Source organism: Vidua macroura, chromosome 4 (genome assembly GCF_024509145.1).
Source record: "Vidua macroura isolate BioBank_ID:100142 chromosome 4, ASM2450914v1, whole genome shotgun sequence".
Classification (NCBI taxonomy): Eukaryota; Metazoa; Chordata; class Aves; order Passeriformes; family Viduidae; genus Vidua; species Vidua macroura.
This window is the reverse complement of record NC_071574.1, coordinates 25,893,641-25,912,472: the sequence shown is the minus strand read 5'-3', so window position 1 is coordinate 25,912,472 and position 18,832 is coordinate 25,893,641. Positions and strand designations below refer to the sequence as shown.

The window sequence follows — 18,832 nt, the reverse complement described above, 5'->3', positions numbered from 1 at the left end:
ATGAGGGACCCACAGATCTGCCAGTGCCATCTTGGCAAGGGCTTCTCCCTCTACATTCACCTACATTCCCTCTACATTCATGACTTGTGGAGCTTCACAGCAAGGGCTGTGCTTCCAGCCAGCTGCCCACAGCATCCCACATCATCCAACTGATTCGCGCAGCTCCCCTTCTGGCTTTCTCCTCCCACAAAGCAGAAAGGACAACAACAGGTGGATCCTTACCTCTGAGTAATATTCCATGCAAATCGGACACCTAATGACAACTCCTTGCTGTGCACTAGAGGAAACAGAACCAGAGAGAACATGCAGCTGTTAATATAACCACACTTCAGTGGTTATTGATACATAAAGTCTCACAAATTCATACAACTGCACTGACTAGCCATGACACATTTCCTTTGAAGAGCCCTGCTGTCTCCAAGTCTCTGTCTGCTGCATTTGATGAGGATTTGGGGTCTCCCTGCCCTGAGGGAAAGGGTGTCCTGGTTTTCACTAGGAGAAAGGTGCAGTCAGTCACCCTGCTCTGGGATTTGAAGTAACAGCAGTCTCTAGCACTGGCCAGTTTGTGTATGGCAACCTCGACTTCCAGCAGGTCATCAGTAACAGCTTTGTAACTACAGCATCCTGCTGTCCTCTGCTGTCCTATTTTCACCCCAGAATATTCATTCCAGGACCCCGTTTTAAACTACAGAGTAACACAGCTCTGGCGAGATCCAGCCCTGGGAAGGAGCCTTTGGTCAATTTTAAATGCTGCAGCACTGAGCTCTTTCAGCCTCAACTAAACAGAGCAGTTACATTCAGTAACTGAGAAGCTTGAGACTGGAGGAACAAAGCATTTCTTTTTTGTATTAACCAAGGGTTGGGATTTGTCCACCTACAGACTTAACAACCAAAACTTAAACATCGACAAGTTCATTGCCAAAATGCATGATGGTTTAGAGTAGTAGAACCCCTTTAGGTGGCATATTTAAGGCCTGACACCTAAAAGTTCCATACTCAAGTTGTCTCCTACGTTGCCTTTCCAAAAGGCTCAAAGCACACCAGCTTTATTAAAACCTGTGTCTTTCCCCCCACCCCGAAAAAACACTTTAGAAAACCTTATACCATAATTCTCATGTTCTTCCCTAGTGACACAGACACCTGGTTTAATTTAATCAGTCTAATGAACTGCATCTTATCCTGATGGAGTGCTCCTAGAGCAGGACTTTCCTGTCCCTCTGCAGAATGGGGATTTTACTGTGCAGGCATCCAGCTTGAACTGCAAGATCTCCATCACAGAAGCAAGCAAATCAGGGCTTGTGACATCCAGCAGTGGCCATAAAAGCATGACCTCCACAACTGCCTGTGTGCAAAAAAATCTACCTTGGGAAGAAGGGCTCCAGCTCCAGGAGAAAGGCAACCAGCTGGCACCGTTCCAGCAGGGAATTTTTGTTAGAATTTGCCCAGCTGCTGCCTGCTGGCCCCGTGATGCCAAGCCCCGTTGATTACAATGGAAGCATTTCCATGTCTAACATCACTACTAGAGCTTGTCAAAAAAAGCAAAGGCAATACTGAGCTATGGCCTGGGACCAATCCCCTTTCCTTGCCATACCCCCACACTCGTCTCTAAGGCTCTGTGCAAAGATGTACATCTGCTTTGGGCTGCTTTTTTCTCCCAAAATGCAAATGGTATCATTTGATCATCCTGCAACATGGGAGAAGGAGGGAAGTATACAGAGTATGGGAAGGCCTCAAAGATAACCCAGGCATACCTGTATAACTTAGTCCTACACAGAAAAGAAAGAAAGGCACAGAATTCTGTGTTTGGTGGGGCACGAGCCATACGTACTCTGAACTTTCAGTGTCCTCCTCCTCTGCTCCCTGTTCTGCAGGGGCTAAGTCAGCCACAGGTACATCATTAGCTCCTGCTCCATTACCAGAGCCAGCCACCTGCTCCTGGCTGTTCAATGTAACATTTCTCCTTTCCTGTCCATGCACTGTAAGTTAATTGTCAGAAGTTAGATCTATTATTCTCTCTCTCCCTGGAGCTACCCTTGAAATTAGTTATATAAATAGTCAGTAATGGTTCCTATTTTAAATGGACTCTGTTCAGCTTGGTTAAAAACAATCCTAAACAAACTACTTTCCCAAATAGTAAGGCTGGACCCTTCCAGACATTGTGACTATTCTGCTACAAAACAATACAAAATATTTGCTCTGTTCAGCCTACATACAGCTATAAAAGGTGACATGAGAGATTCTCATGTAAAGTCCCTGGAAACTATAAAATTACTTGGAGCAGTATCCCATTAGAAATTGTCATCATCTTTCTCCTGAAATAAGATAATTTGGAAATAGAGCTACATGTGATACAAAATGTAGAATATGTGAAAGATTTCCTAAGGAAGGATGCTCTTTGTATTGATATATTTGATCCTTGTATACTTTCAAGCCAAATCAAATGGAAGGGAGATTTATTCCATTAAATAAACAGCAGCTAACAAACAAGCTCTAAGTGATGCCCATGGGCAAATTCCTTGTTGGTAGAATTGCCTTGTTAAGGTTCAGGGCTTGACGTGCTTCAAGGAGCTCAGATTTGGGGAAGGGTTAACAAAGCCTGGGGAGAAGGATGCCCACTGAGAGTGGACACAAAAAATGCAGAATTGAGGGGCCAAAAGGACATCTGGCACAACTCCCAAGATAAGGAAGAAACTAAGAAACCCAACTCTCCTGAAATCAGCTCTGACTGGTAGAACGTAATTCCTGCAGGGAGAGATTGCGGCCACCGACTCATGGAGCAGCACCTCAAGAAACTCCGCAGCCCAAAAGAAGAGGGAGACTGAGCAATGGACTGAGTGGACTAATTACAGTGAGAAGTGAGACGATCATTAACCAAAAGAAGACAGAATACTAGCTAAGAAAATAACCGTGTCACTTGTAACCAAATAATGCTAATTTCTTTGTTTGATAAAATTTATAAATAATAGAAGTTATTTTGATAGTGGGTCTGTCTGATTTGTGAAATACCACTGAGCACCCAGACTGGTAAACACTGAAATGAACAACCAATGTCTCTCTGAGGTGTATGATTATATACCCGTTGCACCCCAGTAACAAATCCAATTTTTGTGGACAACGTATTGACCAAGTTACAGGAAGAACCATTTTTAATGGCCTGGTCTCTAACAGCAAAAGGGTCAGGAAATGCTGCTTTTTGACCTCTGCAACTCCAGTGACCATGTAAAACTAATCAACCACTAATCAATTAAAACGGCAGAAAGTGTTACCAAATTAAAGTTCCTTCTGCATAAGTATTCACCTATAACTTTTACTGCAGGGATTTCCCACTGTGACTGACAGAGGCCACCACACACACAAAGACACTGGCCAGAGGCTTTAGCCCTGTCCCTTGCCTTTTGCTAAAAGCAGTTTCAATCCCTGCTGCTTGAGTTTCTTGGGAAAGAGCAACAAAAATAACTATTACATTTTAGATAAAAGTCCATTACCAACTGTAAAATATCAACTCACCTTCAAAAAGCTTCCATCGATGCACATGGGAAGGGAGAGAAAAGAAGATACAATGAGATTTTGGTGAGCCCCCCCTGGTGCTGCACACAAACCCCAGCTCAGAAAGCAGTTACAGCAGACGAGGTGAGGAAGGGTAGGGTATCACCCTCTAAGTTTGCTTAAGAGCATTCAAAGCAGTAGCACAAAGAGCCACTGCCTTGAAACACAAAGAAGTGAGTGCTGCTGATTCTGCTCTCACTACTGCAACAGGGTAGAAACAGAGGCAGCTTAGGAACCCCCCTGAACACCCTCCTCCCCTGTTCCTGTTCCCTATTTGGATTTGACCTGGCAGTGTTTCTTTCCCTCTTTCTACCCCAGACTGGCAAATTCTGCTACGATAACCTTAACACTTCACGTTAAATGAACAGCTGCTGAAGAAAGGAAGCCACAACAGAAATTTGGGAGTAAAGAATTCCAGTTTGTTGCTCTATCGGCACCAGGAAAACTGGAGTTGGACTATATGCAGTCTGTCACTCAGTGCTAGAACTACAATGCTAGAACTACTGCGGCATGAGAGCTGCATGTTCTTCTGGTTCTGTTCCCTTTATGGACACCACCAAGAAAGGACTTGGGGGGATGGGCAATTTGGAGCTTCCCAGCAAGGGCTGTGCTTCCAGCCAGCTGCCCGTAGCACCCACTTAAAACAACTGAGTTGTGCAGCTCCCTTCCTGTTCCTTTCCCTCCCACAAATCAGAAATTACAACAACATGTGGATTCTTACCTCTGCATTGTCATCCTCACAGTTTGGAGGACTAATAAAACCTCTTGGTGGTTCACTAGAGGGAACAGAACCAGAAGAACATGCAGCCATCAATTTCAAAGAGCAGAGAGGGTTACCAACAAAACATACAATTGAAGAAATTTAAATAATTCCTTGTTCTGATTTAGTAACATCCCAGCCCAGAAACACAATCAAGTGCAAGAGCTTTTATGTACTGCAAACATTTAGTTTGGGGGGTTTTTTGGGGGTTTTTTTTGTTGGGTTTTTTTGGGTTTTTTTTGTTTTTTTTTGGTTTTTTTTTTGTTTGTTTTGTTTTGTTTTTGTTTTTGTTTTTTGTTTGTTTGTTTGTTTTAGTTTTGTTTTTGTTTGGTTTTGTTTTGTTTTGTTTTGTTGTTTTTGTTGGGGTTTTTTGGGGGGGTGGGTTTTTTGTTTTGTTTTTGGTTTTTTGTTTTGTTTTTGGTTTTTTGGGTTTTTTTACAGAACTAAGTAGAACCCAAAAGACTGGCAAAAACCTTTGTGCCTACCGCAGATCACAAGTTACACTTTGGAGAGACACTTTATCTGTAACATACAATTCAATATCTCGTGGTTCCTGTTGAAGGTTGCTTGCCAGTAGTTCAAGTGAATTCTCTGCTGACCTGGAATGAAGTGGGTACTGCTGGCTCTCTTCCCAGTCCTGCAGACAGGCAAAAATGGAGACAGAGTAGGAGCTGCTTGAAGCCACTCCATCCTGCCTCACTGTTTCAGTTCCCTGACTGGATTTGGGCTAGAACCTTTTCTTTCCCTTGTTAGCCCTAAACACTTCATATTGGATGAACAGCTGCAGAGAAACGGAAAACACAACCACAGGAATTTGGGGCAAAAAAAGTTTGCTGCTCTATTGGCACCAGGCAAACTGGACTTGGGGTATCTGCACACTGTCAGTCAATGCTAGAACTATAAGGAACACACAGATCTGCCAGTGCCATTCTGGCAAGGGCTTCTCCCTCTATTGACACCACCAAGAAAGGACTTGGAAGGATGGGCAAGTTGGAGCTTCCCAGCAAGGGCTGTGCTTCCCAGCCAGCTGCCTGTGGCATCCCACCTAGGACATCCCACCTAGCTGCTGAGTTGTGCAGCTCCCCCTCTGTCTCCTCCCCTCTCACAAAGCAGAAAGGACAAGAACATGTGATAAGAACATGATGCTTACATCTGTAATGTCATCTTGCCATGTTGGAGGACTCTCAAAACGATCTGGCCATTCATCAGAGTTAATAGAACTAGAAGAACATGCAGCTGTCAATTTCACAGTGCAAAGAGGGCTACCAAGACATAAAATTGCAAAAATGGAAATAACCCCTCATTCTGATTTAACAATATCCCAGCCCAGAAACACAGTCAGTGCAAGAGCTTTTATGTACTGCAAGCATTGCAGTGTATCGTAATCCATAATGCAAGAAACATTCAATAATGTCTTCCTGAATGGAGAAGAAAGGTTTCTCCGGGATTTTGCTTTTTTGTTATGGGTTTTTTTTTCCATTAGTTCTCTTCCAGACAGGCCACTATGGTTCCAATCAGATTCCATGACACAGAATCAAGTAGAATCCTACAGTTTGGCAAAAAACTTGTGTGTACTGTATATCAGAAATTGCACTTTGGAGAGACATTTCATCTGCCACATACTCATCGTTATATCTTGGTTCCTCTTCACTGTCACTTGCCCATAGCTCAGCTGAATTCTCTGCCTCTCTGGAACCAAGTGGGTACTGCTGGCTCTGCTCCCTGTCCTGCACCTGTGAGTTGTCACCTTCCTTCATCGGAGGACTAGCAGGACCTGCTGTCCATGCACTAGAGGGAACCAGAAAGAACATGCAGCCATTTGAACATGGAGCCAATAATTTCACTGCGGACAGAGAGTTACCAACATGTAACACCTATTCTGATTTATCAACATCCCAGCCCAGCACCACAACTGTTCCCTGAGCTGCTATGTACTGCAAGCATTTCAGCATATATTAAGCCACACTGTAACAAATATTCAATCATAACTTCATGAAAAGAAAAGAAAGGTTTCAGCTGGATTTTGCTATGTGTTTTTTTGGATTCTTTTGCTTACTTCTCTGCCAGACAGGCCACTATATTCCAGGTCTGAAGTTTCTGCACAGACTTCAGCAGAACCCAGAAGCTTGGCAAAAACCTGTTCCTACTATATATCAGAAATTAGAATTTAGAGAGACATTTTACTCTCACATACCAATCATTATCTTTTGGTTCTTCTTTGTCATGGGCTGTCAGTGGACCAGCTGAATTCTCTGCTGATGTGGAAAAATGTGAGTGCTGCTGGTTTTGCTCCCTGGCCTGCAGTGGGGTAAAAATGAAGACAGAGTAGGAACCGCTCGAAACTCTATCCTAATTCCCTGTTTCAGTTCCCTGATTGGATTTGGGCTAGAACCTTTTCTTTCCCTTGTTAGCCCCAAAAAGGGCAACTACTGCAGTCCTAACACTAAACACTTCATGTTGGATGAACAGCTGCTGAAGAATGGAAACCATAATAGAAATTTGGGAGTAAGGAATTCCAGATTGCTGCCCTACTGGCACCAGGAAAACTGGACTTGGGCTATGTGCAATCTGCTACTTAATGCTAGAACTACAAGGAACACAGAGATCTGCCGGTGCCATCCTCAATAGACATCACCAAGAAGGGATTTGGAGGAATGTTCCAGTTGGAGCTTCACAGCAAGTTGGTGCTTCCAGCCAGCTGCCCGTGGCACCCACCTAAAACAACTGAGTTGTGCAGCTCCCCTTTTGTCCCTTTCCCTCCCAAAAACCAGAAAGGACAAGAACATGTGGATCCTCACCTCTGAGTCCTCATCTGACCAATATGGAAGATCGAAATCAAATAGCAGCCAATCACTAGAGAGAGCGGAACTAGAAGAACATGCAGCCATTTATTTCACTGGGCACCGAAGGTTACCAACAAAGAAAACATTGGTACTTAAAACATCCCCTATTCTGATTAAGCAACATCCCAGCCCAGAAACCCAGTCAATCCAAGAATTTTTATGAATGGCAAGCATTCAGTGTGTCCAGCCATTCTTTTACATTCCATGTTAGATGTTAGAAAGTAAAACATCCCTTTTTCTGATTTAGCAACATCCCAGCCCAATTTCAATTACTTTTATGTACCTCAGCCTCTTCAGTGTTACTAAAGTGTTACTGAAAGATACATTCAATTAGGATTTCATGAACAGAGAAGAAAAGCCATAAAGCTTGGCACAAACCTGTTTTCTACCATATATCGGAGATTAGACTTTGAAGAGAAACTTTATCTGTCACATACCTTTCAATATCTTGTGGTTCCTCTTCACTCTCATTCGCCAGTACTTCAGCTGCATTCTCTGCTGCGCTGGAATCAAGTGGGTCTTGCTGGCTCTGCTCCCAGCAATGCAGTAAAAATGGAGACAGATTAGGAGCTGCCTGAATAGTCCTGAGCAACCTGCTCCCCTGTGTCAGTTCCCTAAGTGGATTTGGCCTGGAGTCTTTTCTTTCCCTCTTTCTCCCCCAAAAGGCCCAATGATTAGTCTAAAGATTTTGTGTTAGATGGACAGATGCTAAACAAAAGAAACCACAACAGGAATTTGGAGCACAGAATTCCAGTTTGCTGCTCTATTGGCAGCAGGCAAATTGGACTTGGACTATGTGCAGTCTGTCACTCGATGCTATAGAACTATAAGGAACACACAGATCTGCCAGTGCCATCCTGGCAAGGGCTTCTCCCTCTATGGACACCATCAAGAAAGGACTTGGAGGGACGTGCAAGTTGGAGCTTCCCAGCAAGGGCTGTGGATCCTCACCTCTGCATTGTCATCCTCACAAGTCGGAGGACTAACGAGACGTGCCGTCCATGCACTAGAGGGAGCAGAACCAGAAGAACATGCAGCTGTCAATTTCACAGAGCACAGGGGGCTTCCAAGACATAAAATTGCAAAAACCCCTCATTCTGATTTGACAACATCCCAACCCAGAAACACAGTCAGTGCAAGAGCTTTTATGTACTGCAAGCATTGCAGTGTATCGCAATCCATAATGCCGGAAACATTCAATAATGACTTCCTGAATGGAGAAGAAAGGCTTCTCCAGGATTTTGCTGGTTTTTACGGTTTTCTTTCCGTTACTTCTCTTCCAGACAAACTACTACGTGTCAAGTCAAAATTCTCCAAACTGAATCAAGTAGAACTCAAAAGACTGGCAAAAACCTGTGCCTACCTTGTATCAGAAATTGCACTTTGGAGAGACTCTTCATCAGTCACATATTCGTTGCTATCTCTTGGTTCCTCTTCACTGTCACTCGCCCGTACCTCGACTGAATTCTCTGTGTCTCTGGAGCCAAGTGGGTACTGCTGGCTCTGATCCTTGTCCTGCACCTGTGAGTTGTCACCTTCCCCCATCGGAGGACTAGCAGGACCTGCTGACCATGCACTAGAGAGAGAGCATAACCAGAAGAACATGCAGCCTTTTAAACGTGAGAGAAAAATTTCACTGGACATCAAGGGTTACTAACAAAGAAAATGTTGGTACTTAAAACATCCCCTATTCTGATTAAGCAACATCCCAGCCCAGAAACCCAGTCAATCCAAGAATTTTTATGGATGGCAAGCATTCAGTGTGTCCAGCCATTCTCTTACATTCCATGTTAGATGGACAGCTTCTAAGAAGCTAAGGCTTCACAAACAGAGAAGAAAGGCTTCTGATGGATTTTGCTGGGTTTATTTTAATTCTCGTCCAGGCAGGCCACTCTTTCCCAGGTCTGAAGTATTTGCACAGAGTTAGGCAGAACCCAAAAGCTTGGCAAAAACCTCCTTCGACCACTCATCTGAAATTCATGTTTTGATAGACACTTTCTCTCTCACATACCCATCATCTTCTCTTGGTTCCTCTTCATCATTCCTTGCCAGTGGCTCGGCTGAATTCTCTGATGCTCTGGAAAGATGTGGCTGCTGCTGGCTCTGCTGGCTGTCCTGAAATGGGGTAGAAATGGAGGCACTTAGGAACCACCTGAACACTGTACTTCCTGCTTCCCTGTTTCAGTTCCCTAATTGGATTTGGGATGGAGCCATTTCTTTCTCTCTTTCTCTCCCAAACTGGCAATTTCACCTGTGATAGTCTGAACACTACTTATTAGATGAACAGCTACTGAAGAGAAAAAAGCCAATACCCAAACCTGCTCTTGCGTTTGGTGCACATGGAGCTGGGTCATGCAAAATCTGTTGTAAAATTTGAGGTCTTTTCTTGGCAAAGGTTCAGGAACAACCCCGTCAGGATATAACTCCCATGCTATGTTTGCTGCACGTTTCTGTTTCGCACAGCAGCAGTGGCATGCCAAATTTGAGCAGATACACTGCACTGTGGGCTGGATCCAAGCATATTCTTACCAAATAGTAGGGGAAAATGAAAAAAGACCAAATGTGACCCTTTTAAAGACTTCTTGGAATAAGAAACAGAATGAGTGTGTACCCCAGCCAGCTGCAGTTGCATTTTACACCTCAGTGACAGAGGTACCTTAAACTGATGTTGCAGCTAAAACACTTCTTCCTTGGGAAGTCAAAGACTTCCTGTGCTCTCCTTTAAATCACAGAAGCAACAACCTCTTTTAGGTTGCTCACCCACTCTCTGCAAGCTGTTCTCAGGCATGCTGATGTGTTCATGAGTGTGCTTGTGGGCTGACTGGGAACTGTGTCTAAAGTGGTAAATCAGAGCCATCTTTTAACCTTTGAGGCCAGGGTACTCAGTAAGGTTTCAGAAGACAGGCCAGAAAACTAATGAATGCAAGATGGAAGGATTGTGCCAGTCACTACTTACCACAGGAGACTCATCAATACTGATAGCGATGACTTCAAGCTCTGAAGAGTCACCTGTGAGATCTAGGAATTCTCCACCAGCTGAAAATAGAGAACATTAGAAGCATGGTCAGAGATTGCAGAGGAATGCAATGGGCTGCCACTGTGGAACAGGCTGAGGTTGGATTTACTGTGCTTCAGTTTCAGGTCCAACATTTCACTCAAGCCTTGCCCTCAACTGTCCACAGGGAGCATTGCCGGCCCTGTCCCTCTGAAGGGACAGCACAAAAAGAAGAGCAGCTGAGCTCCTCAAAAGTTCTATTGGATGACAACAGATTACAGGAGGTTCACATCAACAGATGATTCATTTCATATAGGGGAATGTTTAGCACACAGTGGGAAAAAACCAAACAAACAAACCACAGCAATTACTAATTTTATGGCACCATGCTGTAGATTGGTTCCTTGAAGGATGGGGCAGAGCTAATGACAGGTTTTCCTCATCTCCATCCAGCTTAGGAGATCTCAAACTCAGCTTGCCACCCTCCACTGTGGCAGCTGCAGTGACTGCCAACTCATCAGAACATGCATTCAGGTCTTTGAGCAGCACTTGAGGACCTTCCCTACACAGCTCCTCTCTCACTGGCCGCCAATAACAGCAGCAATAAGGAGCAGCAGCAATACTGATCTCAGTAACAAACCAAAACAGTTGTCTGAAGGCTCGCTGTTTAGGGATGCCATTCCAGGTGCTTCCTCAATCCCAAGGCTTCCCTTCCTCCCCAGTAAAGGGCCTAGAAACTGGCAAAAGCACATGGCCAGATGGTCTTCAACCCTCCAGAAGCAGTCTCTGTTCTTACCAGGCTCAAAAGCAGCTGTAGCACTTTCCTCAAGGTCTCTTGGCTCCGTCTGCGAAGTCCCACCTGCGCTGGAGGGCAGCAGCCTGCTCCGTTTCCGAGCTGGTCTGGAATCAATTGCTCCTCCAGGGCGCTTTCGCTGACGCTGAGAGGGAACAAAGCCTTAGCATTTTCTGTGCCACTGATATGAACATGGCCCTCGGTTTTTGCAACAGCAATGACAGCACACAAGGATACAGAAAACTCTCCTGCAAAGGCTGGAATGCACACCAAATGCTGCTATGGGCCATTCCCACCTGAGCACATCACATCAGGGAAAAGACGGCACCCCTGATCTCCCACAAGCTGCCTCCCCGAGAAAGGTCCTGTTCCAATGGCTTGAAAATGAGGAGACCAGTTCCCAATTCCAGCAGGCTGCTGCTCACACCGTAAGCATTTCTGCACTACTGCTAACACCCACAGAGATTCAAAACCTTCACAATTCCAGAACATCAAGTTCCATGAAGTTTTCAAAGGCTTCTGTTCCTCTACATTTGCTACAAACGCGTGAAATGCTTTCTAGAAGTACCCTGGAAAACGTTTCAAGAATCAGATTTGCATTGAGTAGCAAAGTACTTACTGAGCTCATGGTGTTTTGTGATCAAAAACCACCGTCAAAGTAAGTGGGACAAACTCCAAAAAAAAAGGACTGTCAGGGATGTGATCAATCCCTTTGGTTCCTTTGGGCAGCCCACTGCCGATTTTTCGGAGTGACAGAAAACTGCTCTTCCAAACCTATCAGGAAAGTAGAGGAGAGATTATGCATTTGGATTGCCAGTTTTCTTGAACACCCCCAAGCTCCAAGACTCCCATTCCCGAGTCCCCAGGTCTCGTCCAAAGCTAGAGGCAAAGTCTGTGACTCTGGGACTTGAGCCCCCCTGCAGCCCATCCTGCAGCCCAGCCCAGCCCCACAGCATCAGAAGCCTTTGCAAGAATGGTCTGCACTCACCCGTACGGTCAGTCCAGAGTTTGGCTCGCAAATGTCAGCAAATGGCTCTCTATTCCCTCCCGGGATGGAGAAGACGGATGCTCCGCGTCTGCTGCGCAGCAGAGAATCCGTCAACTGGCTCAACAGACTCCGTGCCAACAGAACCTTGGGACCAGGAGTGCCCCTGGCAACCGGTGGCAACATTCCATGCCCAGGTAACTGCTGTCCGCTGCGCTCAGCCATGGAGCTCCAGAAGGCCATGGAGGCACCTCAACAATCACCTGCTGCTGCTGCCGCCACCCACCAGGCCAGGGTGCTCAGGGCCCTGCCCAGCCCGGCCTGGAACGCTCCAGGGACAGGGCATCCACAGCTCCTCTGGGCAGCCTGTTCCAACGTCTCACCGCCCTCACAGCTCTTCCGAACATCTGATCCCAATCTCCCCCTCCTCGTCTAAAACCCTTCCCCTTCCCCCATCGCTCTCTGCCCCCTTTGGGCGCTGCAAGGCCGCAATGAGGCCTCCCCGCACCCTGCTCCTCCCCAGGCGGGAGAGCCCCGGCTCTCCCAGCCTGGCTGCAGGGGACAGCTGCTCCAGGCCTCCACGCATCCATCCCCACGGCCTCCTCCGGCCCTGCTCCACAGGCACATCCTGCTGCTGCTGGGCACAGCTGGGCACAGCTCCGCACGTGGGGCCTCACGGGGCACAGCGGGGGGGGCACAGCTGCACCTCCCGCCGCCCTCAGCCTGAGGAACCCGAGCATCACTGGAGCCTTTCTGTGGCTAAAGAAACCCCACCAGGCCACACCTCCCCAAATCAGAAAGACATTTAAACCCTTCCTTAACCCTCCGTCTCCAGGTTTATTAGTCTGTCGCTGTTTTAACTTTAACCCTAGTAAATAGCAATTAAATTAAACTCCGAAGATTTTTGGGGTTTTTTTCCAAACTGTTGAAAGTCTAACAGTTCAGATCATTATTTCAAGTCTCTGAGGTCTTGACATTTTCAAGTGTTCCGCTATTCCTCTGACAGCATTTCCCAACAGGGCTGAGGAGTTTTGCTCTGCTCCCGGGGACAGCACCTTCCTCCCGAGGCCCTGCTCTGCTATGGAAGGTGAAACAGCAGAAAAAGCAGAATTAATAATTGGTTTTCCTTCTTGACATGCTGCCACTGGACCTGTGGACTGGGCTGGAACTCTTGAGAGCAGCAGGGAACCCATCTTAGCCCTGCCACATGCAGGGATGCTCCTCAGCACCTGGTCCCATGGGGTGCTCTCTGGTGTGGGAAGAGGTGTGGAAATTCATCCAGTGCTGAATCAGGATATTTTCAGCTCATGCTTTACACGAGGAAGATCATTTCTTACAACAAATTTTCAGTTTTTACAGTTGTTGCTTTTAGGCAATTGGCAAGGTGTTGAGTGTTTAAGAATGGGTGGGGATGACTTTCCCAATATTTTGAGTCTTGTGTCTGGGAATTGAAGCAAAGTCTTGCTCTGGTCATCACATCCACATTTCTCATTTCTCATATTCAGTGCTTTGAGACTGGTATGAGGTACTTAATTATTTATATATTAAATAGATATTTGGAATTGCTTTAGCATCTTAGCATTTTCATATGAAGTGTTAAATCTCCTTTAGTATTTTTTCTTATCTAAACCGCTGCCCTTTGGACCCAACATTTTTGGAAAGCAAAAGTGTTTAAAGTGAGATGAAGTGGATTTACAGGAGTCTGAAACATCCCATGTGTTAAAGCAGAGAGCCTGTCCACTCGTGCTCCAGGTGCAGCCGAGGTTGTCTAAATGGACTCAGCACTACGCGTGTTTCGGGACAGTATTGGAGGGATTTTAGCAGAAATGTGTCATCATGGGTAAGGGACAGGAGAGCACTGAGGAAGAGGGGCAGATTTTCTTAAGTCAAACATTTGAAGGCTCTAAGGCTTGATCTCCCTAGTCCCTGGTGGACAGCAGCAGCAGCAGGGGCTGGCAGACCTTTACTGTAAGGCCCAATACTTTTTAATTAAAGCAGCCATTGAAAATATTCATCGCTTGGTGGTGAGAGGGAGATAAACTTCCTGCCCCTTCACTGCACATCCCAGGGAAGCTGCAAAGGCCACATTCCTGTTTCATCTCCTCCCACATGGGTCTCTTTTGAAGCAAGGTGCAAGACCTTTGAAACACCCAATGCTTTTCCATTTCGGGAAGGAAGAAGTTTGCATATATTGACTTCCAAAAATAAAATCTAACGGCCTAAACTAAGCCCAGATTGAGCTGCCTTAATTATTAATTAATTAATAAAATTGGTTTTATTTTATTCTATTTAATTTTTAATATTTATTTTCATTTTATTTATAATATATTTCTGTTTATTATAAAAAATAAAATTAATAATTAATTAATACAAATACTAAACACCTGGAGTTAGAGCACTGGTGTTTTCACATTATTAGCTATGGTTTGCCAGGAAGTTTTGGAGAGAGAAGGAGATTGAGGAGAAGACACCTCAGGGAGTGAGAAACCCAGGGTTCGCTGTGCAGGGGTTGTCAGCTCTGTACTCTCCCAAATCAGGGCTACCCTGAGGATCCCAGCAAGGGCCGTGCAGTAATTTAGGAAGGGTGAATATAGTGTAGGATGTTGTATACCAAAGCACTGCAGGACAAAAAAACCTACAATGACACGAGAAAACCCACTTTCCGCCCCAGCTGGATCAGTGCTGCCTCTCTCTCTCCAACTCACTGTCTTTAATGACCAAAATTATTTTAATCTGAGGGTAGACAAACAACTGGATTCCACAAGCAACCAGCTCAGTCCTTCAGCCCCATGACCTTGGCCATGGTTGCCCACAGGGGTCCTGCCCATGGGCAAGTTGGTTTCGCTACCGGGCAACCCAAGAAAAAAAAGGGCTGCATCGTCCTCACAGGCTGCCAAGGACATGTTATTGGCGGGGGGGCAGCCAGACACCCAGCTTCCCACACAACTTGCCACAGGGACAGGTCTGCAATCCCTAGAGCAATCCTGCTAGGCCACTCTCTCTAAACCCTAGACCGGTCTCTCTAAATCCGCCACAGGGGTGTGGCAAAATAGTCAAGGATTGCCAAAAGAAGCCCCAAAAAGGTGATAGTCTTGACAAATGATCATTTGTACCAGTCTCACTGAGGATTGCATTTCACTTCATGTGTCAAAATGTGCTTTGCCTGACTCTAGCAATGGTTGTGATTTCAGAGTATGTTTCCTCCAAGACTGTTTAAAGTAAAAACATTTTTTACCCTCCCTGATGGTGGGCAGTAGGGGGTGGCTTGTTCTGCAGAACAAATATGTCTCTGATTCCCTTCTCTCATTTTTTTTTTCTAATTCTCCACAGAGGTTTGAAATTCCTCCACAGAGTCTACATGGTCTTGAAAGCTGAGCAAGATTTGTGTCTTGCTCTGAATCTGAGACACCTATGAGTGTGCTTGCAGGGAAATGTGCATATAGGGCTTTTCAGGAAGTAACCAAATGGGGAATGTTTTTCCATATATAGGCTATGTTGCTTGTTCATACCCCAGACCTAACACTAGGAAAACGCATCTTCATTAATTGCTTTCTTGTGAAGGCAGGTGCTTTATATCATATAGTGTTTTATACAGTGTTAGGCAAAAATTATCTTTAAGAATTGGATCACTATGGTAACCACGTCTTATCTCAAAATCAAATAGCTGTTATGGCTGCAATTAAACAGTATATTCTTTCTACCAAGAATTATTCTGAATTATAATTCACTTTTTGTCCTAAGCTGGAATTATTTTATTGCCCCCAAAGGCATCAGCATTTGATCTAACTCAGCAGTTCAAAACTTCACAGAGAGAGACTATTGCCTGTCAGAAATCATGGTCAATGACTTCAATCGCTTAAATACTCCAAGAGACTCTACAAAACATCAGTAATAATTTTCGGGGAAGGCAGAAGACAAACAAGGTGTCCTGAAACTTGTGTTCCATTGCAGCTAGCCACATGTCCTGAGCCCAGTGGTGCACAAGAGGGCCAGGTTTGCTGCTGTACACAGGGAGCGGGCAGGCCACAAATTCAGATTCTCCTTGGGCTTAAGCAAAAACTTTATTTTAAAACAAGCAAAAAAAAAAGATTGAAAAAAGAAGAAAACATCTCAGCTTTTCTTCCTTGGGCACTTCTGCCTATCACTTCTGTTCTCGGGATCAAGGACGTGCATGGAAACCTTGGCCGACTAGTGGGACACAGTAAACATCACTCACAAGTCAGTCACTGTGACTGCCTTTAAGACCATAACATAAGCAACAGCAGCACAATGCCCCACGTGGGCCCAATCAAGGCAGTGGCAAAGCTGGTTTCCAAATAAAGAGGAAACAAACCCAGCCTTGTGATCAGGTGAGCTGCACCAGCAGGCTCCGATGGGAGCCGTCCTCAGGTGGCTTCAGGGAGGAGCAAAACCCCCAGTGCTAATATGAACTACTTCTAAGGGAGTAGCAGAGCTTGGGAAGTGCCAGTCTTGCTTAGCCCTGCAGGTGGTTAAAGACTTGTGCCTTCAGCACAAGTATTCTCCCGAATATACAGACAGGTACATGGGGCATTCACATTCTCTGGACAGAGAGACATAATTCTGTCTCTCAGGAGAAGCCCAGAGAGAAGAAGAGAAAACAGTCTTTATCTCTGCTCCTTTGTTTTCCCCATGTGGAATTTGGTGTGGAGATTGTTTACCTGAAGTGATTGCTGGATTGGATTCTGGTGACGGTTGTTTGGGTTCAATGACCTATTGGATCCAACTGTGTCTCGGACTCTCCGCAGGCTGTCACGAGTTGTTAGTTGATAGATAGGTAAGAAGTATGTATGTAGAAGAGGATAGTCTCTCTTTAAATAGTATATGATATGTAATATGGTTTAGTTTTAATAAAGCTATCCTTCAGCCTTCTGACCTGGAGCCAGACATCATCATTTCTTCCCCGTTGGGGTTGCCTTTTTTACTATAGGTACATGCCATTGGCACATCCCACGTAACTCCCTGTGATGGATGGGGCCACTTGCTGCCAGCCCACGACAGCACCCTGGGTCTAGGAGCTGCTGCTAGCTCCCTGTCCCTTCTGGAGACAACTTGCTTTTGCAGTGGGAAAGGTAAATGGTGATGGTGATGATGGTGATGCTCATGGCAGTTGCTTTGTTTCTTTACCTGACTACTTACTTCTGTCTCCTGTTTTGCAGGCTAAGTGTTGAACACAGCAGTCTACACATCTATATTCTTGTGATTGCCCTTAAGCTTACAGGCTTTTTAGAAGGGTGAAGAGCTTCAGAGAAGCTGGCGGTGCTCCTGTCATCAGCTAGCAGTCATCAATGGAATGCTTTAACCACAACATAATGGAGCATCTTGGACCATAAACAAGCTGTCTGGATACCTACAAGTTATTCTCAAAAACTCTTTTCTTTGCATCTGTGAACAACCTACTGTTACATCAATCTTCAGAGCACCGAAATCATGACATTTTCACCAAAACACCCACCAGAGTCTGCCCTGAGAAATGCAAGGCCTTGCCCCACAAGGAAGGCCTGTTTCTTTTTCCCCGTACAACACACGCTGGCCACAAGAACTACCAAGCTTATGGCTTTAGCACATTGCCCCCAAATCAATGACTACAGGGAGATGAAAAGAACGAGCTTCTGAGTGCTCCAACAAAGAGCCTTATTTCCACCTGTTCAACATCTCTGTCTATCAGGGCAGTGCAGACAGACTATGTTTAAATCAATCAAAACTTTATTTAAATTGAATTCAGCAAAAATGAAACTATATACAGGAAGAACTATATACGTAAAGAAACAGGTCTCTACACCGCCTGTTGTCCAAGATCCGTCTCAGTCTGTCCTGAGAAGCAGAAGCACTCATAAATAAATGTGATGGTATAGCTCTGGATCGAGGTCCATTCTGCAGACTGGGCACATGTGAGAAGCCTCAAGGGCAATAGGGAGGCATCTACTGCAGAAGACATGGCCACACAGGGCTGCCACAAGCTGTCGTCCACGTCGCACGAACTGGAAGAAAGGAAACCACAACACGCAGTGGAAGGAAAGAATTTGAGTTTGCTGCTCAATTGGCACCAGGCAAATGAGACTTAGAACATCTGGAATCAGTTAGAATAATGAGGGACCCACAGATCTGCCAGTGCCATCTTGGCAAGGGCTTCTCCCTCTACATTCACCTACATTCCCTCTACATTCATGACTTGTGGAGCTTCACAGCAAGGGCTGTGCTTCCAGCCAGCTGCCCACAGCATCCCACATCATCCAACTGATTCGCGCAGCTCCCCTTCTGGCTTTCTCCTCCCACAAAGCAGAAAGGACAACAACAGGTGGATCCTTACCTCTGAGTAATATTCCATGCAAATCGGACACCTAATGACAACTCCTTGCTGTGCACTAGAGGAAACAGAACCAGAGAGAACATGCAGCTGTTAATATAACCACACTTCAGTGGTTATTGATACATAAAGTCTCACAAATTCATACAACTGCACTGACTAGCCATGACACATTTCCTTTGAAGAGCCCTGCTGTCTCCAAGTCTCTGTCTGCTGCATTTGATGAGGATTTGGGGTCTCCCTGCCCTGAGGGAAAGGGTGTCCTGGTTTTCACTAGGAGAAAGGTGCAGTCAGTCACCCTGCTCTGGGATTTGAAGTAACAGCAGTCTCTAGCACTGGCCAGTTTGTGTATGGCAACCTCGACTTCCAGCAGGTCATCAGTAACAGCTTTGTAACTACAGCATCCTGCTGTCCTCTGCTGTCCTATTTTCACCCCAGAATATTCATTCCAGGACCCCGTTTTAAACTACAGAGTAACACAGCTCTGGCGAGATCCAGCCCTGGGAAGGAGCCTTTGGTCAATTTTAAATGCTGCAGCACTGAGCTCTTTCAGCCTCAACTAAACAGAGCAGTTACATTCAGTAA

The 18,832-nt window shown here is 45.4% G+C and overlaps 1 protein-coding gene and 1 long non-coding RNA gene across 5 annotated transcripts; one reads left to right on the top strand and one right to left on the bottom strand.

Annotated features, from left to right (window-relative positions):
- Positions 1–3,478: 3,478 nt before the first annotated feature.
- LOC128806313 (translation initiation factor IF-2-like) lies at positions 3,479–11,623 on the bottom strand. 4 transcript variants are annotated; one of them, XM_053975757.1, is made up of 14 exons: positions 11,557–11,623; positions 10,941–11,082; positions 10,106–10,185; positions 9,161–9,264; positions 8,513–8,725; positions 8,101–8,155; positions 7,587–7,678; positions 7,105–7,174; positions 6,501–6,604; positions 5,930–6,094; positions 5,457–5,526; positions 4,840–4,943; positions 4,268–4,322; positions 3,498–3,917 (listed from the first exon to the last, which is right to left on the bottom strand). In XM_053975757.1, exons 1-14 carry the CDS (start codon positions 11,563–11,565, stop codon positions 3,903–3,905), a joined length of 1,278 nt encoding a protein of 425 aa, XP_053831732.1. In that variant the 5' UTR covers positions 11,566–11,623; the 3' UTR covers positions 3,498–3,902. The 4 variants fall into 4 exon arrangements, with proteins under 4 accessions (XP_053831734.1, XP_053831731.1, XP_053831733.1 ...); XM_053975756.1 differs by having other exon boundaries at positions 3,497–4,322; XM_053975758.1 differs by having other exon boundaries at positions 3,497–4,322; positions 4,906–4,943.
- Positions 11,624–16,188: 4,565 nt separating this feature from the next.
- On the top strand, positions 16,189–17,507 carry LOC128806312 (uncharacterized). Its single transcript, XR_008436781.1, has 3 exons — positions 16,189–16,271; positions 16,871–17,012; positions 17,100–17,507. It is a non-coding gene; the product is annotated as an uncharacterized LOC128806312 (long non-coding RNA).
- The last annotated feature ends 1,325 nt before the right edge of the window (positions 17,508–18,832 follow it).

Coding starts and splice junctions, on each gene's coding strand:
- LOC128806313 (XM_053975756.1), bottom strand. Junction 7,175..7,586: donor GAACCACAAGATATTGAAAG/GTATGTGACAGA, acceptor ATGTTCTTCTAG/TTCCGCTCTCTCTAGTGATT. Junction 5,527..5,929: donor GAACCAAGATATAACGATGA/GTATGTGGCAGA, acceptor ATGTTCTTCTAG/TTCTATTAACTCTGATGAAT.